The sequence below is a fragment of the Osmerus mordax genome, chromosome 23, assembly GCF_038355195.1.
Source record: "Osmerus mordax isolate fOsmMor3 chromosome 23, fOsmMor3.pri, whole genome shotgun sequence".
Taxonomy (NCBI): Eukaryota; Metazoa; Chordata; class Actinopteri; order Osmeriformes; family Osmeridae; genus Osmerus; species Osmerus mordax.
This window is the reverse complement of record NC_090072.1, coordinates 5,029,649-5,052,218: the sequence shown is the minus strand read 5'-3', so window position 1 is coordinate 5,052,218 and position 22,570 is coordinate 5,029,649. Positions and strand designations below refer to the sequence as shown.

Genomic DNA, 22,570 nt, shown 5'->3' with positions numbered 1-22,570 from the left:
ACTGGGGCTCCCCTACCTCGCCACGGTGGGGAGGGCTCGTCTCGGACCCGCCAGCATAAACATTTTCATCCAGAGAGAACAATTCATCTGTGCCCTTATGTGTGGGGCGGAGAGGTGAAGTATGGAGCTATGGAGAAGTAAAACACTTCAGAATTGGCAAAAGCAGAAACCTGGGCAGTCGCTAATTAAGCAGTGTTTCTCTTGGCTTTGGAGAAACACTAATATTGAGTCAAGATCCAATATGGGACAGAGCGATGGAAGCCTGAAGCTACTGAGTCAGAGGTGAGAAAGAGCAGCAGAAACATGGCTCACCTGCCTGAGCTAAAACCTAACTAATCTAAGTTGTAGTCTCTCTTTTTGGATACAAGTTATCATATATGTCATATCGAGAAATATTGTTATCATATTTCTGAGGATTTGAGTAAATAAATGTTGCTTCCAATGACAATGGGTGAAAAAAAAGACTAATGTCAATGATGACAACGGAAAGATTTTTGTCAGTCATCTCCCTACTCATAGAGTAGCGAGCTGTTTGTGACTGCACTCACACAAACACAGCTGCAGAATGAGACCAGTGCACATCTATCGCACTATCAATAAATAAAAAACTCCCAACCTAATCACTGCAAGCCATTTAGAACAAACTCTCGGCTAAAATGGCAGTCACCGACTGCATCAAGGACAAAAAAACGAGTAATGGCGGCGGGTGAGCCAGTCAATGACGTCAACAAGTTGGAGGGCCAAACCCCCGTTAGATAAGACAGTTGGGTGAGTGATTGTCTTCGAAAACAGCTGGAGCTTTGTCCCGTCTCTGACAGAGTGGAAGCACTGTGATTCAAAATCCCTCTCAGCCCTGGACAAGAGTCAGACTTCCTCCACTCCCTCCTTCCACGGTCAGTGGAATCGCTAGGAACAAACTTGCTAAAACCTGCTAAACAAACTTGAGTTCAGTAGTCAGGAATAGTGTGTGTCATTACCTAACATGGAATCTGCTCACTAAGGCGAGAGCCATGATAATATTTGCATCCGACCATTTGACAACATGTATACACATCCCCTCCGTGATGTGGGTCATCATCGTTTATTATAGAGAGTTCAGTACGTAAGCTGGTGATGGCACTATGAACAGTGAGGTAAGGGATTCTTAGAGGGTTTTATTCAGGCACTTACGGGGTCTTCTGGCTTGTGGTTGCTGGGGCTTTCATGGAGATGATCGCCCGGAGGGTCGTCACGACTGGTCAGGGTGAACTCCCGGATGAACACGGCGTCACCATCACTGGCCTCCACATCTACCTGCAACAAAGTCAGATTAGGAGTTCGATTGGTACCAGAGGTGCGACCAAGTCACTATTGCGCAATTCACAAGTTAGTCTCAGGTCTTCGGAATCAAGTCTTAAGTACAGTTACGAGTGAAAAGTCTTAAGTCATGCACCAAGTTCATGAAATAAAGGTAAATTGCAAGCCTAGATTTTATTGTATTTTAGTCTCAGTAGAAAGCTTTCTATGGAAATATTTGTTATGAACAGGCAGACAGATCAACTCTCCACGAACTTGGATCAACAAAAACATTGAAGTCTTAAGAAGCACTGGTCTGAACCAAATCCATGTTATTCATACAAATGTATTTCCAGTGTGAATTATACCCATGGAAATCCAATTAATCCCGATGCTATAAAAATACATTCCAACCTGCAGCTTGAACCCTCTTTGCCAGTGCCTCAAGGGAAAACCATATTCCGTCATCAACAGTAAAATGAATCAACTCTTTCTGTGCGGTAAACCAAAGGACTATTACATTGCTATCAGGGTTTTGGTTCAGGGTTAGTCTTGTCCTCTCTCTATGAGTCTCCTGGTAACAGGTAACTGTTACAAGAACTTAGTGGATGTCGAAACACCAGGTGTTTGAAATGAGAAGATGAAACCACAGAGGGGTTGTTTGGATTGGGTCCATTAGCACCACAGTGCTTGTTCTCAAGGATGCCCCTCCGCACGGACCAGCCCCCAGCTGCTCTCTCTTTCTGGGTCATAAACACCCTGTAATGACCCTGGTCAGCTGACAGCTTCCAGGGGCCGGGCCAGGGTGGATTAGGGCAAGGAGAGAAGGGAAAGAGGGTTGAAGGTTTAGTGTTTTATTTGTGTGTGTTTGTGTGTGTGTGTGTGTGTGTGTGGGGGGGGTTAATGGGGGGGTGTCCAGTGCTGCTAAGCAACTGTGCGAAACATACACTAATATCCTGTGAGAAAAGGCCATACAATGCATGTTAACAAGTGCCAAAGCAGATCTGTGTTGACGTCCTAGACTCAACGCAGTTCAGTTGTGATCACTTCGCTTGCAAAGGGATCAGAATGAACGCAACCCTTGGGAGTGCAGCTGAAGCCCTCCTCAGACATCCAACTCCACAGCCGAGAGGGCTATGTGGAGTATGGGAAGTCTGATCGTAGTCAGGAAACACATGTTGCATTAACATCTTTGGCACCTTTGATCCATAAAGTTTAATACTTTGAGGATCAGAACGATAGCATCGCTTTGTTATGTACGATAATGATTTCATGACTCCTTGGCTTAAATTCTATTGAATTCATAGAGCAGGCACGTCTGCATTACACAACAAAGGATGGTGAATTGGAGGATCAAGTGATCTTTTCAACCTTTAAATCATTACATTAAATATTTTCTACAGGTAAAGTACTGCTGGTGTATGTTGCATCACAATCAACCATGTTTAAATAATGTTGCACTTCCAAGGCATTTCTTTGTGGCGGTTAACTCCTCAAAATCCATTGATGCCATGGAAAACGATTAAACATATACCACAGCAAACACATTATAGGGCAAAATGCCCTCCCCTGTAGTCCACAAACATCCTCTACTCAGTGAGAAGCTGAAATCTGTCAAAACTGAGGCCTAATGGAGCGTGGCAGCAAAAGCTTTTTGAGTCTTTAAGGGGAATCTATCAAGCTCGTTTTCCCTTGCTCGTCCCTTAAGAAAACATGCTGGTCGTTAAAATCAAATGCCAAGGATCTTGCACACCCCGCTGGACCAAGTCATTCACAACTGGCCGAGGTCCGAGTACCTTCTGCTTCCAGAGAGGTCGAGGGCCAACGATGGCTCTCCAGCATGAAGGAGCAGGGATAAGTCCTCTTCCAGGGGATGCAAGGTTATAGAGTGATTAGCAACTGGCAGGTCGAAAATACTTTCTCATAGGATTTCGATGGTGTGCGAGGCTTTCCAATCCTCCAGGCCGACGAGACCCTGACTGCGGATACACGCTGTAGCTGCCCATCGAAAGCCCGGATCCTTGTGTTTTCAGAGAAGAATCCCACGAATCCCCCTCGTTCTCTGAGCCCCACAAACCTACGGTGCTTGTAATCGCTGGACACGATGGTTTACCTCGGCGTGGCTGCTTGTCACCCAACACAACAGCACACATGCTTGTGTGACAGAGGGTGCAGGGAGTCGCTCTCTTCCAGCCGGCTCCGATTTCAAAGTCGGGGGGACCAGACGGGCCAGCGAGGGAGGAAGTGAACTCAGGGCAAGGCGGGGCCTTCAAAGAGAATAATCAGCAGTAATAACACCAACTTGATATTATAATTGGTCTTTCCTGAAGGGGTGGTGCCAGCCTGCAATGTTGGAGGGAAATTGCCCCAAAAAAGGAGGCCACCTCCAGCATGGTAGGGCTAAAACCTGGACTTCAATGTCACACACCTGCTGACTTTGATGAATAATAACCTTCTGCTGTTTTGACGAGGTGCCCGCTCTTCAGGGCCGGCTTCTGTCCGCGTGAAATGTAAGAGGAAAAGATATTTTGTTAATCCACTTTCAAGGGGATCTTTGAAAGCTTTCACTTAACACGCTGAGATTAAGAAGCACCGAATGAAATCATTCCCGTCCTTGTGCGGGATTGGGGTTTCCGTCATCCAAGTGGCGTATCAATGCTGCGCTCTGATCCGGGAGCTATCGACCCAACAAATCAGTGATCCGTGAGAGTATTTTCTACACACTTCAACATTTGCTCATTATAGAACAAAGCCCTGGGTTTCTCCACGATCTCGGCTCTGATAACGGGATATATCTTTGGGGGTGTGACAGGATCTTGGCCGGCGGATGGCAACACTACACTCTTTGGTATAAGACCTCCTGGTTCCAATCTGCACTTCAAGAGTTGCCTGCAGGACATGGCAGTGCAGTGGGTCATGAGGCGAACGCCTAAAGAATAGTGCGAAACCCCTTTCAACACTTTCTCTTCTTCTTGACAGATGGGTTATTTAATATTGGGATTTCTCTCCTCCCGGGACCTTTGAAGAAGCAGCTTCAGTTTTTTGTTATGTTTCCCCTCCACTGAGTTCGATATGTCTATCTCTGGAGAACCAATCATGCTGAGAGGGGAATAGAGAGGGGAGCGAAAGGTCAAAATGGCATTCGGGAATCCCACAAACGTGATTGTGAATTTGTAAGGTTGTGATAGCAAGTGTAGTAATGTCTTTACTACAAGAGGGAAGAAAGAAATGGAACAACGAGAGCAAAGTATTGCCTGTGATGGTATCCCATTCTGTTGAATATCTTAAAACCCATTTGTTTTCCCTTGCCTCTGACACCATGTAAGTACAGCAATGTCATCCTATATTTATACGTCTGTGTCACTGGGCATTTATATGAGCCAATGGGCCCATCAGTACCTGTCAGCTCATTGGCTTCCTGCTGTTTACCGCCTCACATTCCAAGGGAGGGGGAAAGGAGCTCAGAACTGTCACACTTTGCCTCTCCACCGGCCTCTCAAACACTGCCTCTCAAACACAGCCTCTCAAACACTGCCTCTCAAACACTGCCTCTCTACCGGCCTCTCAAACACTGCCTCTCAAACACTGCCTCTCAAACACGGCCTCTCAAACACGGCCTCTCAAACACTGCCTCTCTACCGGCATCTCAAACACTGCCTCTCAAACACTGCCTCTCCACTGGCCTGTCAAACACTGCTTCTAAAACACTGCTTCTCCACCCGCCTCTCAAACACTGCCTCTCAAACAATGCCTCTCAAAAACTGCCTCTCCGCCGCCCTATTAATCGTTGCCTCTCCGCCGGACTCTCAACCAGCACCTCTTGACATCGGTATTCATGGTATTTGACTCCTGAAAAGGTCAGGGCCACTTGCATTATTCTAAAGGTAGTCCTCCTTCACAAAGACGCAATGGAATTGGGTTTTGTTTTTTTTAATGCTAGCTTTATTGAAGAGAGGTGAAATTAAAAATTGAGGGCTGACAAATGTCATGCTTTAATGCCATTGCTTTGAAGGCAACAGTGCAGGTGCAGGTCATCCATCACACAACCATTTTCATCTATCCTAGATCTGCTGGGAGACAAGCACCTGACCATAAGCTGACCACAACCTGCAAAGGTGCAAAACCAGTTAACGTTGCAGGTGTCATTCACACGTTTCCTGTAGTCCTCTTTTATAAGTGAAGTGTCAATTTGCCTTTGGCTCCCGTTAGACAGAGAATTGTATTTATTTAAATAGAAATATAAACCACAGATGTTGTGGTTTTTCTACTCAGGTAACAACAGCCATTCTTATATTTAATATGGAGGAACTGTATTTTCCAAGGCCCTTAAACAGCTTTTGACAGCTTGGAGACCAGCACACAGGAAGTCACAACATTACTGGTACGGAAATCAATCCTGGCTAAGTGTTTCTCCAACATGCAGCCCATGTACGTAATCCTGCTGTTTGTCTGCCTATGGAATCAAACCCACCAGACATTTCATTTCATTCATACTCAACAAAAGCTGTTTTTTAATAAATATGCTTTTCAAGGCATTTCTGCTTTGTTGTGATAGGTGTAGTTACAGAGAGACAGGAAATGTAGGGAAGAGAGAGAGGGGAAGACATGCAGGAAACGGCCCGGGCCGGACTCGAACCCAGGCCAGTGAGGTAAGGCCTCAGCCAACATGGTACAGGCTAGGGGGTCTGGTCCTGGCAGCTAGAACTTATCTGGTTCGAGGAACTAGCCCACTGTGTCACACAGGTAGACGGCATTCTTCAGACACATCGTAGAAAGCACCATGTTTTCCTCTAAGAAACAGTCTGTGACTTACATAATCTTTAGAAACGGATGAATGTGATTATGTAAATGTATTCAAATTGTAAAACTAAACAATACACTATCGGACAGATTTATATCGTACTTTGTTTGTGGTCATTGACATTGTGAGCTGATATGGTAAAGGGCTATGCTAAAAAAACGGAAGAATGCCTGACCAGATACATCAAAACAGAGGATTGTGGGAAACGCATGTCTGCCGACCAATAGCCTGGGCCGACCTCTGCGTCTGATGCCAGTGTCATCATGCCCAAACGGTCGGGGCAGCAGGGGATTCCCACGCTGATGTTAACAGGGACAGTGACAGAGTGCGGATGGAGGACAACATCCTGAGGTGTCCCTGCGGACTGCCCTGTCACTTCCTGAAACATGCCAGTCCTTCCTGTTCGAGTGCAAAACTCTCCCTAACAGGCTGCAATGAAACAACATCGAAGGGGAGGATGGGAACCTCAAAGCTGGATAAAGAGGTGAAGGAGAGAGAGCAGGACTATCGCTCTCTAGTCTCAGGGCGTCACTCTGGACTCACTGACACACTGTCCCTGACACATCGCTGGAAAGGCTACAGGTTTTAGTTCCATCTTTCAGCACATTAAGATCAGAAAGTTAGGGTTGCTACTCAGTGCACCACTGTGACTTACAGATACCCGTAGAGAGAGAGAGAGAGAGAGAGAGAGAGAGAGAGAGAGAGAGAGAGAGAGAGAGAGAGAGAGAGAGAGAGAGAGAGAGAGAGAGAGAGAGAGAGAGAGAGAGAGAGAGAGAGAGAGAGAGAGAGAGAGAGAGAGAGAGAGAGAGAGAGAGAGAGAGAGAGAGAGAGAGAGAGAGAGAGAGCTCTTCGAAAAGCCACTGGGGTCCATACAATCACTTCTTATGCTAGGTCTTGTTTTGCTACCTGGCAGGTGGGGACAATCGCTTTCTGAACGGACGGAACGGATACGGTGAAGCGGTGACATCATAAAAACATTGACATTGGCGACTGTAACATGAGCTGCTGCTCTGAGGGCTTAGTGTTAGCACTAGACCATTACAACACCGTTGAAATAGGATTCAATAGTGGTCAAGAACAACCGTGAACAATTAATTATATAATGTAGCCTATGGGTTTACATTTGAATAATTTCACATTTGAGAAATATATCATATGAAGGAACATATTTCAAATATGTTGTTTGAACTATGATGACGACTAGTCAGCTGTCATCCATATAGACCCATTCCCCTGCTAACTGTCCCAGGATTTGCTCCAGAAAAGATCTGGTTACCTAAAGTTATCCCCGTCAGCCACAACAGCCCAGTCAACTTCTGCAAATGCTAAAACACAATGTAACATAATATAGATATAATGTAGCTGACCCTCTAAAACAGTAGTTGTTAGCCTCCATCACATGAGATGATTCCGAAAGGCAGCAGAACGTGGTTGTGACCCTCCCTCTCAGGGAGAACACCGCCCCGCTGGTACACATGCCCCTCACACACACACACACACACACTCATCCGTTTGACTGGTTCACTGGCAGCTTTCCCTGGAAGCGTTGGTGCTCAATAAGCACAACCCTAGTCTTGAAACGCAGTCTTTGACACCAGCTGTAATGTGCACACACACACACACACACACAGACACACACAGACGCATGTAGACACACACACGCACAGCTGTCTCCCTTCATCATATTCAAAAGGAGATGGATAAGGACTGGCAGCTGGGTACCACTATTAAAGTACAGTGCGCAACAGGCAGAGGGGCAATGAGTTCATCAGCACAGTTCAGTTCATGGCTGCACTTCACAGCATCAATTAGAACAAAGGATCCCCCCAAGTCCTCCAAATATGCAGGTTTGACATCCTTTCATTTCAAATATACCAATGTGCCACCAATATACCAATACACTTCTAGATGGACACGAATCAGTAACACAGACAGGGGAGATGGAGTTATGGTCTGGGTGTGTAGTGGGCTAACTAGTATTGCTGTTTCTTTCTGTTAAAGGTGACGAGCAAGTGTCTTCTGTGAGGATGGTTTGGATACGTTCTCCCTATTCTCTAAGCATGTGTCATCTATGGAGTGTCTGGCTCATGGGCATCTGAATCTGTGGATCATGTGTAGCATCGGCCAGACCTCCCAGAAGTCCTATGCAGTAATCACTGTTTTCTTTGAAAGAGACACGGAACCAATCTGGCAGTCCAAAGGGCCTGAGGTGAAACCTCTTCATAAGCCAGTTCCACCACATCACACCACGGGCCAGCCCCACCACTCCACGGGCCAGCCCCACCACACCAGACCATGGGCCAACCCCACCACACCACGGGCCAGCCCCACCACACCAGACCATGGGCCAACCCCACCACACCACGGGCCAGCCCCACCACACCACACCATGGGCCAGCCCCACCACTCCACGGGCCAGCCCCACCACACCACACCATGGGCCAACCCCACCACACCATGGGCCAGCCCCACCACACCACACCATAGGCCAGCCCCAACTCCATGTAGGCAAGCACAACAGCACTAGCAAAGAACTTTCTAATTAATCCAATAGAAAATGAAAAGGGAATCTAAGAGGACCTATTCCCATTCCAGTACAGGGGCCAAGACATATTTTCCAGAGTCTTTCCCCCACAAAAACTCTTGTTGCTCTGTCTGAACTTACAGCAGGGCCACATTCCTAAGCCTAAAATAAGGGCTCTCATTTGCCAATGTGCCCGAACTTCATGTCCATAATCCCTGGCATTCCTGGAGCCAGACATCATCGTGCTGTCAGAGGTAGAAAGGTAATGTTGGAGTGTCATTCTGGTTATAATGTTCCATCAATGAGCGCCGAGCCACTTATGTTAGAACACTCACTTTATTAGCTGCTGATGGGGATTATGGTCTCAATACAATATTATATGTATTATAATGGAAGTAAGTGTTTCCATTGTTGTTGATTATATTTGTTCTTACTGGTTTCTTGTTCAGTTAATGTTTCTCTGTTTCCTGGTTTTCATGTGAGATCCACTGGAACACATTGTTCAACAAAAAACGGAGGGTAAGTTTCCCATTCTCCAGGTTCAGAAGGAACAGCCATAGGACGAGGCTCTGAAGTGACGATGACGCAGCGAGATAAAGACGGGTGTCAGTGACCGATTACCACCAACAGCTTCAGACGTCCATATCTTCCCTAATTGTTAATTGTCAAGCGTGAGGGAGCAGTTTGATGAATGTTCCCAGCCAACCCGACGCAGCTCAAGTGGCGTTTGAGAGGAAAAAAAATGTTGGCACACGGAGCGCTACACATTCCCTTTGTATTAAAGAGACAGATCCTAGGCGCCATTTAAACTCTTTAACACGCCATGGGAGATTTATCTGACACCACGTGTGTGAGTACACGGACCGCTCCATGTGCTGCTTTGGGAGCCGTCGGGCACACATTTGTCCACCTCCGTGTCTAACTGTTGGTGTGGTTTAGGAGCGTATTTTTTAAGTGAGTTATGTCGAATTCGATGGTGTGTGTTTCTCTTCAGTGTTTTCGCTTGTGTTTGGCCCTTAGTCCCAGTAATCACACGAGCGTTCTCTAGTTGCGCGGCACGGGGAGGATGGACGCTATCTTCGCTTCTTGTTGCGCTCCCTGAGATTCCTCAAGCAAGCAGCAGTTAGGCTATCTCAAAGAAATATAAACTGTCTGTAATTGCAAAAAAAAAAAAAAACACATTTGTCTGCATACAGTGCAGTATGCCACTAAACGTCTGCTTGTTGTTTCAATAATTATTTACATTTCCAAGACGAGCAACTGTATCAGGTTAACTGGATAAAGGATGATATGCACTAAACCTCGAGCTAGCAGGACACAACTGCAGCACATCAGTCAGGTGGTCTTAAATAATTTGGTTTGTGGGAGATATTAGTCAGCACAATTCGTGTGCTGTGCTGTGCGTTCTGTCAATCTATTTAAATGAGTGTTATATCTGGGAGTTGCATATGTTGAATCTGGGAAAATCTGCTGTTTTGCTTTATGGGTTTGCGGTGAGGTGTGGATCATATGTGTAATTGTGTGTGTGTCTTTGTACGTTTGTTAGCATTGTAATACTTGCGCCTATGCGTGTATGTGCGTGAGCGTGCCTCTGTGCAGATGTGAGTGTTCATGACTGTGCGACAGCTAGTGTGTGTAGGTGTCTGTGGTTGGAATCAAGTACTTGCGGTAACTGACTCCACTTTGACAGCAGTCGAGTTGAGCGAGCTATCAGGAGAGAGAGATAGAGAGAGAGGGAGAGAGAAAGACAGAGGCTCAGCCCATGCTACCCCCCTAGCCCCCATTCCAAGCACATTGGCCATTAAGACGTCAACCCTCTGTGCCCTGTCAATTTCATGGGAACCTGATAGCCTGATAACCTGATGGAACCCCCCCCCCCCCACACACACACACACACACACCATCTTCAGGGAGCCAGGATATCCTTTCACTGTCTCACCAGTAACAAAGCCAGGTCAGGTGGCTGAGCGGTTAGGGAATCGGGCTAGTAATCAGAAGGTTGCCAGTTCGATTCCCGGCTGTGCCAAATGACGTGTGTCCTTGGGAAAGGCACTTCACCCTACTTGCCTCAGGGGAATGTCCTTACTGTAAATCGCTCTGGATAAGAGCGTCTGCTAAATGACTAAATGTAAATGTAAAGCCTACCTGCTGAATACCATCCACATGCTTTAAGATACAGCACATCTAACACGCACAATAACCCCTGCATCTCTGCTCTGCTCTGTCCGTCTTGTTTGTTTTAAGACCAGCTGAAAGGAGGAATTTGACAAGTTTAAATACTGCGTCAGAACGTTTCGATCGACAGTTATCAGGTTGCAACGCTGTGGTCTACCCAACGTCATCGTTCCGTCCGCAAAGTTCAGGTTGGTGGTCGGCAATTTGAATTTCCCCTTATTTGGAAGCCCCATCTCATTGCATTTAGCGTGTTTTGTTGTTTAAATAGTAGCAGTTCTGATTATGTTCTAGTGGTTGCGAAGGCTTCCTCCCCAGGAGCATAGGAGTCGTGGAGCTTTTCTCAAATTGGACTTTACTGAACGCCCCTGCACAATGGTGGTCTTGTCCTGCTAGTCAACAGGCTGGCGCTGCTGTATTTACAGAGGGCAGCTGAGTATGTGCTACTGAATTCAGTTGAAAAAAGAAACAAGACAAATAGTTGGATTTGGCGCGCCCATGTGAATGCGTGTGTGCCTGTGCATGTTTGCACAGCTGTGTTGTGTGGCCTGGGTCATCTCAGTGGGGCACCGTAGGGATGGGTACGCCCGGGCACCATAAATTGCCCACTTGAGACACACTGGGCCCGCCCTTCGTCCCTCCTTCCCTCTCCTTCTGAGAGAGAATGATTGACAGGGCGAAACACCAACTGCTGAGGTTTTCAGATCAGGTCATCGGTCACCTGAGAACAGAACTCCGAACTGCCCTGCTTATCAAAAATGTTTGTTTCCTGTCAAATGGAGAAGGAATAGCATTCAAATACAGAGAACTAATAATTGTATGAAAATGGTAAAAGGACAGGGCAGTAGTTAATCGGTAGGGCAAGGTTACGCTGGATTAAGGACAGACACGGAACAGGTGATGTGCCTGGCAGGCCCAAATCCTGCCATGCCCTGACCCACATCCTGATGCCACAGGGTCACCGGAGGATCACTAGGATCCCCGGTTCCTCCCCTGATGGGTCCTGATTAAGAGGGCGTTGGTTGGATTGGAGCACAGCCCGGTCCCTTAGGGCCTGAAGTGGGCAAGGGGCATCCAGGCTTCAACTGGCACCCAGAGGCTGTCCATAGGGCAAGGTATAAGCTCAGCTGGCAGGAGTTTAATCTGAAATGCACACTCAGAATAAATGCAACATGTTAAATTGTTGGCATGCTGAGAGTGCGTCTTTATTTTGATGTCAGCCCAAAGCATTACTACACTGTATAACCATATGGTTACACTTTAGTGATACAAATGCAGTCCTCTGCTCTACATAAGAGGCCAGACTGACTCATATCTCTGCTCTACATAGGAGGCCAGACTGACTCATATCTCTGCTCTACAGGAGAGGCCAGACTGACTCATATCTCTGCTCTACATAGGAGGCCAGACTGACTCATATCTCTGCTCACAGGAGAGGCCAGACTGACTCATATCTCTGCTCTACATAGGAGGCCAGACTGACTCATATCTCTGCTCACAGGAGAGGCCAGGTTGACTCATATCTCTGCTCTACATAGGAGGCCAGACTGACTCATATCTCTGCTCTACATAGGAGGCCAGACTGACTCATATCTCTGCTCACAGGAGAGGCCAGACTGACTCATATCTCTGCTCACAGGAGAGGCCAGACTGACTCATATCTCTGCTCACAGGAGAGGCCAGACTGACTCATATCTCTGCTCTACATAGGAGGCCAGACTGACTCATATCTCTGCTCTACAGTAGAGGCCAGGCTGACTCATATCTCTGCTCTACATAGGAGGCCAGACTGACTCATATCTCTGCTCTACATAGGAGGCCAGACTGACTCATATCTCTGCTCACAGGAGAGGCCAGACTGACTCATATCTCTGCTCACAGGAGAGGCCAGACTGACTCATATCTCTGCTCACAGGAGAGGCCAGACTGACTCATATCTCTGCTCACAGGAGAGGCCAGACTGACTCATATCTCTGCTCACAGGAGAGGCCAGACTGACTCATATCTCTGCTCTACATAGGAGGCCAGACTGACTCATATCTCTGCTCTACAGTAGAGGCCAGGCTGACTCAGTGTTCTTCTCTATAGGAGAGTTTAGGCCTATTATTTAATCAGAGAGGAAAGAGAACACTGGTGGCATGAAACCTTAGAGCCAGCGCAGCGACCGGGGGCCGAGCCAAGCAGTTGGAAGACATCTTTCGGCGAGGTGAAATCTACACAAGTTAAGGGCTTTGCAAGCACTGTTACACACAAAGATTGGCACTGAATCCGGGCGTATTATTGAGAGGAAAAAATAAGACAGCTTCGACAAAGACTCCAGTGATGCTGCTAACCCCATCTCCATTATGGGGAATAGGCAGACATCTGGGAACATTGTCATTTACAAAACACATAATGTAAATACAAAACACATACTGTAAATACAAAACACATACTGTAAATACAAAACACACCTTTAATGTGGTACAGACGCACCAATAGACAAACGGCATAGAGGTGATGTTGGGGTAGCACATCCAACATATTAACATATATTTATATATGTATGATTATACATATTATGTATTGTATATTATTAACACGCAAGACATTGATGATCTGATGCACTTGGCTGGGCCTCTAACCTAGGACTTTATTATTCGATGATCACTTCTACACCACCATCCCAAAAACACAGCTGTTAAACATGCAACACCTTCATTTCGGTAACGTAAACAACACAGATATCCAGGACGTGAACCTTAATGTGTCTGCAATTCTGACTAACCGCATACACGTGTGGTCAAGTCAGAGTAGCGTGTTTATCTTCTGATGATAGCCTGACGCAGCGTGTAAGAGGCGGCAAACCCTAACCCTACCATCAAGACCCTCAGCGCCGAGGCATTCCTGACAGAGTTGAAGGCCTGAAGAGGCATCTTGCGTTTCAATCTGATAACTCTGAAATTGCCTAGACCCCCTCGTCCCCCCGTCCCCCCCCCCTCCCCTCATCGAATGTCGTCTTTTAGAGCCCGGTCGGGGAGGGTAACAGAGATGGCATCGCATTGTGTGGCATTGTGTTTCCTGGTGCGCCATGTTCATTGAGGGTGAAGTGTGGACATCTGAAACAGTCTGTGGGTTTCTGTCCAGGGGGTCCAGCTCTGCAACATGACCTCTGTTAGAGGGCTCTGGGTCTGTCCGGCTAAAGGACGCGACCTTTGCCACTGGATACGGTCCGACACATTTTCACTGATTTAATAGACGAACGTAGACTACGCTAAATTCTCTTGCGAGTGACAAGGTCACGACAAGATACGCCGTTATTCCCTTCATGCCTGTGTCTCTTGCACAAACTCATTTGTTTGCGACCAAAAGCCGTTCCAACGAAAAACGGAAAAAGGTGCGAAATAAACGACTACAACACTGCCTACAATAACCGTGGCCAGGTGGCCTGGACAATGGAAACAAGGGGTTCAGTCCAGTGTCACCCCTTAGTCCCCTCCTCCATCTCAGAAAACTCGACTGACATCTCATCCTTTTCCTCCTTCCTACCCAGGGATTAGAAAACCAACTGGCCCCCCTAAGGTGAACCTGGTGCCTGTAAACGTGATGCCTCTAGCAGGTGGACAGGTAGTGAGCGCTCTGTTAATCTTTAAGAGGGAGGCGGGCAGGAAGAAGGGAATTATGGGTCAGAGAGAGGTGAGGGGAGAGGCTTTGCTGCGGCCAGGTGGAGAGGGACAGAGGAGCTCCTAAACCACTATCTGATGGTGGAAGATAGCGTTGGTGGTATGTGTGTGTGTGTGGGGGGGGGGATATTTTACCCTACTCCCTCTTTTATCGAAGGCCCCAGGGAGCACATTCATGGGTACAAAAGGATGCTCCGACTGCCATAGATTGCTGCTAAGGATTACCGTTCAGCGTACATTCAGAGGTTGAAGCTATGCAAAATTCAAACTGAGGGCGTTCACTAGGGGTGGGGGAAAAAATTGATTCACATATGAATCGCGATTCAGTCTTCTAGTGATTCACAAATTTCAAAATCCTTTTATTTTTATTTTTTTATCGATTAAAAATCGAAGATTCCCACCCCTAGCGTTCCCTTAACTTGACTAATCAACCCTCCCCCCCCCCCCCCCCCCTAGAGGTGGAAACAAAGTCAAGCTTAAGATGAACTCATGAGCAAAACCATACAGAAATCTCGACACTCGCACACATTCAGTACGTTGGATACTGCTGTAGGTGCATATTTACAGACACACACACACACACACACACACAGTGTGAAACACCCTTACACGCTGACACTGCCTCCAGCCAGTGTGGTTGCACATGACGCCTTTTCCCTATATTTGTCGGGCGGCATTTCCACCCCTCTCTTTGGTGGAGGAAATCATTTTGCCCTCGGTGGCCTTCCTCCAGCTGAGTGTCCACACCCTCCCTCATGTTTCCACATAGGAAGAGGCACACGGTACACACACACACACACACACACATACTGTACACCGTGATGTCCTTCACTCTACATCTGTTTTCTCATTGCACGAGTCCTCCATTTGTCACATACGTAAACACAAAACACAGCGCTGTTCCTACCATTATCCGTTTCCTCTGTGCCCCCTCTCCGTTCGTCTCTCCCCCCCCCCCCCCCTCTCTCCCTCGCAGAGACACATACCCACACACGGGCCAACAGCTGGCCTCTCGGAGGGCAACCTGTGCAGAGCAGGAAGCCAGGGTGCTGAGTTAGGGCAAGGAAAAGGGAGAGGTGTGAGGGGAGGAGGGAGGAGGCCACTGAGACCTCGGGTTCAGTACTGTGAGGGTGTAGTCGGTTTAGCTAGAGCATGCAGCCTCTGAACACTGTGATAGACAGGGTCAGGGTTGGGCTAGGGTTGGGTTATGGTTGCGGTTACATTAGCGTGGCCACATCTGGGGGTTTAGAGACGAGCTTCAACGACGGCTGGGGAGACTCGCCGGACAGGAGGGAAACTTTCTGCTGAGAAGGCATTTCCACACCCGTGTGGAGTTCAGGGTCTAGATATTTAGTGCTTTTGCTGTCCGAAATATGGAGCATATTTTGGTTGGTCACATAATGCCGGACACACACACACATACACACAAGCGTGTGCGCAGGCTAGCACACCCCCCCCCACCCCCCACCCCCCCCCCCCCCCCCACCCATCTGGAACTCTCCGGGGAGAGTCTTGTCAGTACCTGAAGCTCCTCAGGTTGCATTGAAGACACACATGGATACACACAGGCCAGACAGAAGACCCGACGGATCAGCAAGAAGCCGTTCTGACACACTGGAACACGAACACAAACCCACATCCTACCTACGCGCACACACACCATCCTACACACATCACCCGACACACGCCACCCTAAATCTACACACGCCATCCTACAAAGGGTGCGGTGAACAATCCAATTGTATCCACCATCAATTCTCCCTCTATCTTTCCATCTCTCTCCGTCCCTGCCTGCCTCCCTCCCTCCTTCAAACAAGCACTGCAGCGCAGACTTGCACTGGCTCCACATCCCTGATCATGTAACGATTCGCCTTTAATGATTACTGTCCCGTGTGGTGACGGAGGGGGTTCCACCCATTTCCTGCTGTGCCCTCTCGTCAGTCACAGGCAGGGAGATGTAGAGACTTTCCTTAATTCGGCGACTGTGTTAGGCTCGGCTCCCCCGCTCACATAAGCTCTATCCTACTCGGACTTTCTCTCTCGCCAAGCATGTCAACTGTCAGTTAAAAATGCTTGCCTCTTGAACTTTTCTGCTCCGCACTCCATCTCTAACTGACGTGTCATCAGGAGATCTCTTGCTCTACGTGTCAATCTCCTCTCTCTCTCTCTCCCCTCTCTCTCTCTCTCGCCCTATCCCCTTCTCCCTTGCTCTCGTTCTCCCTTTCTAACCACATCAACAGCACGAGGAGTAATATCACATTCCCTTTCTATTGCAGTACAGGAGACTGAAGAAAAGGCTGGAATGCTAGCAGGACTATCTGACAGTGTGGGCGTTCATATCAAGTCACATACTCTGTCAGTTGGGGACTGTGTGTGTGTGTTTAATTGGAATACAAACTCAAAATAATTTCCAGGGAAATATTTTATGTATTAGGGCTAAGCTGAAACAGAACTTCTGATTCTACTCTGACAAGCAGTTGCTTGAGAAAAAAATATTTTATTTTGGAACATTTTGGTTCAGGTATGTTTGGTTTTGACCCAGGCATGAGAGCAGCCTCTCGTTAGACTATCGGTCGCTCAGCTTGTGCAGTCTCCATGGCGTGCCAGTCAGGCCCTCTGATAGGTTGGACAAGTTGGTGAAGGTTAGGGGGCGCCGCGCTTCAGCGTTGTCCAACAGAACAGGGCCGTCTGTCATCCTGTCTCTCTGGAGCGGCTCAAAGGAGTCTTGGGAGGTGATCTAACCTGCCTGGCTGGGGGTAGGAGGGGCTGGGGCTGGCTCCTGAACCCAGCCACCAGGCCACCAGGATAGCACGGCGTTCCACCGTCGAGGAGATGAATGTTCGGATGACAAAACCAATGATTTATGTGGTACATAAAAAAGCATGAGGGGGGAAATATAGCAAGGGAAGGTGTGTGTGTGTGTGTGTGTAGGGGCATGTGTGTGTGTGTGTGTGGGGGGGGGGCATGTGTGGGGGCGTGTGTGTGTGGGGGGGGGGCTGTTAAACGTCAGGTGTGCTTTCTTACCGGTCCCCGATGCCAGGTATTTGTCAGGCTGCTATTCAGGAGGAGAGGAAAGACGAGCACAGGTGATGACAGGATCAGCTACAGGGCCGCCGGGCAACGGGCTCCAACAGGCTCATACACTGTTCATACCGTGCAACTATGTGTGTGTGTATGTGTGTGCGTGTGTGTGCGAAAGAGGTGTTGACGAATACAGGTTAATGGAGCAGTAATTGCTTTTTTTCCCCCTCCTAAGTGCTGGGTGTGTGTGTGTGCGTGCGCCCAAATGAATAAGAAGAAGCCAAGTGCAGGAGCAGATGAAGTCATTGGTTAGAATGGTATGCTGGGACAGGGTTTTGGGCGGTGACACTTCAAAAACGACAGCAAACAAAGACAATATACTCCACCACTGACCAACAAAACTGTTCTTTTTGTCAGAAAGAAAATCACATAGAAGGAGGACATTAACACACAAAATTGGAGTAATGTCACCGGCAATTAAAGCTTTGAGAAGTGATGCGATTTTATCTTTTCGCACACCATGGTCTCCATTCTCCTGGCAACACACTCTTCTCACCCTATCAACGTTTTCTTCTCTCCAATCCCTCTGTGGGTGAACGCAGCTTTTAGAACGCTTCCTCCAGCTCTCACTACATCCATCTCTAGTCCTTCCTTAACCCTGGTTCTTTTGATCCTTTTTATTGCCCATCCCTACTTCTGGTTCCTGATCCCCTCCTCCTCTCACTCCCTTTCTCCCCCTCTCTCTCTTGAATGTGACTAGACCGCTTCTGGAACTCTCCAGAGGATGCCCATTGATAACACTTCACTTAGTAGCCGACTCCTTTCCCCTTTGGCTGTACTTAGAAGATACAGGGGCTTAGTGCTGCAAGCCACTCCTTGATACACACACACACAGCTCTGGGACAGCTCTCAGGTCAAACTGGAGGTGTGAAGTGCAGTTATGCCACCGAGGTCGAACCGTCCGACTAGACTCACACAACAGGATAAAGCAACAATGCTCAATGCCTCCGACGGAGACAGCGAAAGCTGCGGGGAAGAGCGAGACGTTTCATCAAAGGACCAGCAGGCCAGCAGCTTGGCTTTCAGTGGTCGGCCCGGGGATCTGCCCAATCACAAATGAACCTCGTGATGAAGGAACGAGCACGTTGAGGGAACAGCCAATCACGTGGAAGGAGGAAGCTGGCCAGCTGCAGGAACACAATGGAGGGGTGGACAAAGAGTCGGCTCCCAGCACTGCGGTCCAATGTTAACCATCCAAGCTGCTGACCACGAGAATAATCTGGAGAGTTAGTCCCGTCTCACTTCAGAGCCCTCTGCTGGTCGCAAGCTGTCACTGCAAGTCGAGAAGGCCGGCGTGCAAGTAAATCTGGTGAGCTACAGCCGAAACAAAAGCGTGTTTCTTCCCCTATCTGACTATAGGAGAGATACAGTACGCAATGACGATGGCTCGTTTGAAACTTGGTCCTCGTTTTGTAGCAATCAACAGCATGCCCTTCAGCTTACTCACTGCCCCACCACATGGTTCCATGAGTGATGCCTTCTCTGGCCAGGGCCTGATGGGGTATTCAGTCACGCCATGTCATTAGTGCTCTGCTCCAAGTGGTGGCAGGGAAAACAGGGCTGGAGAGTTCCACTGTGTTTGGAAGGATGAGAGCCATAGCTCTTCCCATTTTCTGGTTGACTACATGGAATGTTTCAGGCACAGTTCCGCGTAGCAGTCTGATTCCTAATCTCCGATATGTGCCGGGTAATAAAAGGCGTTGGAAGTATGTAAGTCCTTCCAGAGATGATTCCTAGCATCAATCATTCAGGTAGGATAGAGAGACCATTACATACTTTATCTAGCCTTACTGTTAGGGCAAATGTGTTGACAAAACCTTCTTTTGTATTCCATGAAAACCAAAAGTCCAATGATGCCCTGGGGTGGAGGGAGTGGTTGTGTCGTCCCCCCTCCCCCCCCCCCCCCCACACCAGTCCTCAGTGCCCCTCCAGATGAGGGTCTCAGAAGAACAATGACAATGTGTGCTTCCGAAGAAAAAAAAACTCTCCAAGCTCTTCAGCCAGATGTGTGGGAGGGGTTTTACTCTTTACAAGGGACCCCATTCACAATGAAAAACAAACTGACTTCCCACTCCACTCATGTCCACAACAATAGAGCCTCGTGAGCTAATTGGGCTCTTGTAGGTCTTTAGAACAGAGCCGAGGGTGGAACGTTGGAGAGCTAGGGGGATGTTGATGGATGTCGTGAAAAGCCGTCCTAGTAACAAGCTGTGACCCCACTGAACCCTGCCATCAACAAACAGGATGGCACATTGCCTGTAAACAAAGGTCTGTGGCTAATTCGTCCTTCAGTAGAATGTACTAACAAAACAAGGATTTAGCTGACCATCAATTAAAAGTCTTGTGCTGTGTTCCAGATGCACTTGAGCCTTTTTCCATTCACTGAGCCCCCCCAAAAAATGTAAACTCACTATTATGGAGCGACCGGTATGAGACACACTCATATAAACTGCAACAGGGAGATTAGGGTAAAATACCAACATCTCTTTCAGACCACTAAGAAGGTAGAATCCCAAGGTTTGTTTGGAGTTCAGGAAAGCAGAACAAATCTCTAACTGAAGTATAGGGCTTTGCCAGTCGCTCCTCTTGTCAGACCAACACCTACGAATTTGTATTGAAACATAAGCTTTTCCCATAAAAAGTAGACAGCATTTACAGAAAATACCTGTAATAGTCACATTAATAATATGACCTGGCGATAACAGCACAACATAGAAAAAAGTTATCGACGAGTTTAGACCTGCACTTTACCCACTAGAAAATCTGAGCATTGCCTTCACTGCAATCACCAGCCCCTCACCATTTAGTGATGAACGTTCTCTTACTGCAACAGCTTTGTGTGTTAACCTCTTTGTCTTGGAAGATGCTTGTATGGCTCCAGGCTAGACAGCCTGACTCTACTGGCCTCTTACACACAGACACGTCTGCCACACACACATGAACTGGCACACACACACGCACACACACATGACCTGGCACACACGCACACACACACACACACAAACTGGCACACACACACAAACTGGCACACACACACGCGCACACACACACATGATCTAGATCAGTTTGATTTGGTTGATCGACGGACACAGGCAGACAAGACGGACAGAGAGAACATGTTCTGGTTTTGTGTCCCATATGCAAAACCAAAACCACTATAGCAATAGCTGACGGTGCAAACACCTCACTTCAAACATCAGAGCTATCTTGAGTCTCTTACGATTGCAATTACAGTATGTCATGTAACTGCCGCCTATTCTCTAAAAGGACTTCAAAGGCTCTGAGAGCATCCCTCTCCCACTGAGAAGCGCTGATTAGAGAGCCATGACGTTGAAGTGTCAACATACTCAGCTGGGCTGAAGTAGTCAGCGGGTCAACCCGTTAGGGTGTCAAAGCACCAAAACCACCTTTGAATGTCAATGGCACCTGTCACAATCACTCTACCACCGAGAACCTCCTTTAGGAACTACAACTATAGAGGCTTAATGACACTACACCAAACCTACAAAAGCACTTCTACGCTGCACTTACATCGTAGTCGTTCAGAGCCCTCTCCTCCACAGTCTGCCCACCCATCCTATCATCAGCCCTGGACATGCTCCAACCCCTCTCCCCCCTCTTAAACGCAGCCTGGGAAAAGCACCTTCAGAATCTGAGGCCTTTCTCAAGGTGCATCAAACAGCTAAATATTTACGGTGCAGGCAAGTTGATATTGTTCTTAACTATTAATGTACAAAAGTTCAAAAAGTCATTGGATAGGACGCAGACGAGTAATTCGAACCGCATAATTAGGCTACCGTTGTAAAAAAAAAAGAAAAGAAAAAAAGAAGTGTTGTATTGAACCCAAATTGTTAGTGTATGTTAAAGCATAACTTAGTATTCAAATAAGCAACACAGTTAAAATGTAACTGTATGAGTACTTTTACATGATCGCTGTTAATGTCATTGCCTGCTGTGTCAGCTGCCTTTGATGTACTACCATGGGATTAATGTACAATTTCACACATTTAAGAAAAAAACATGCCTCTTACCTTTGTAGATAAAACAAAATAAAGAAGTCCGAGTGTCCAAAACATGTTTCGTGTCATCTCTACAATTGTCTTTGCCACCTTGTGTGAGCTATGATGCGAGGTGCTGGTTGGGTAAACTCTGGCAGCTTGTCGCAGTATTGGTAACAGAAACGCCGCTCACTTCAGCTCCTTATTTGAAACTTTTAGAAAAGACTTCTTGAGACAACATGACACTTCACAGTCGCTTCCAGAATTTTGTGCCCGGCAAACACGTTGTTGCTAAATTTATGTTTGCATACCAGTCGTGCGTCAGTGAGCGACTCTCCCACCTTACATTCTTAAAGAAACAGCCCTCAGTCTAGCCCTTGCGTGCGCCTCGCGCCAAAAAGTGACAGATACGTTTCTGAAATCCTACACCCCTTGCCAAATGTTTTAAGATAAACCGACTTTATCTCTTAACTAGGCACATTACTCCAGTGTGTGCTTAGTCGCCTCTTAAACAGCAAAAACATTTCAGCTCCAAATACTAAAATGGAATAAACATTTTGATCATTTAAACTCATTTAGACTATTCTTCTTTACACTACACGCTAGTGCAACATTCCCTGTTAATACTCTCAGGGACATTCCCACCGTACCCTTCCTGTAACTTTATGCTGTCTTTGCAACTTCTCAAATACAAGGCAGTCTTTCTTTCCTGCTTTGTGTAATAGACCAGAGCACATACAAATATTTATCATACAAACACATACAAATATTGATCTTTACAATCTAATTTATTGAACTTGAAGTATGAACTCCTTTCATTGGTCCATCAGCTTTAAGATGCAAGACCTGAGTAAGATTTGCCAAAGACCATTACATAAGGGTATTCCCCCGGTTTCAGTTGAGCTAGTCCAGAGCCACCTAATAACAAAGCTCTGAAATGTCATCCCTAATCAGTAAACATCAAAGGGTAAGATATACTTTTGAGAGCAATACAATAGGTATGGATGGTATGAGCTACCTGAATTGTGGTCTGACACGCAGGCTTGAATTTAGTGTA

General features: G+C 47.2%; 1 protein-coding gene across 2 annotated transcripts in view; it reads right to left on the bottom strand.

Moving 5' to 3' along the window:
- Positions 1–21,736, bottom strand: part of LOC136967748 (ADAMTS-like protein 1) — a 50,373-nt gene extending 28,637 nt beyond the window's left edge. For both annotated transcript variants that reach the window (XM_067261666.1, XM_067261667.1), the window contains exons 1-2: positions 21,547–21,736; positions 1,171–1,293 (exon numbers count right to left, since the gene is read on the bottom strand). In XM_067261666.1, coding sequence (XP_067117767.1) covers positions 1,171–1,293; positions 21,547–21,603 — 180 coding nt within the window. In that variant the 5' untranslated portion in view covers positions 21,604–21,736. The remainder of the gene's footprint in view (positions 1–1,170; positions 1,294–21,546) is intronic.
- Positions 21,737–22,570: the final 834 nt, after the last annotated feature.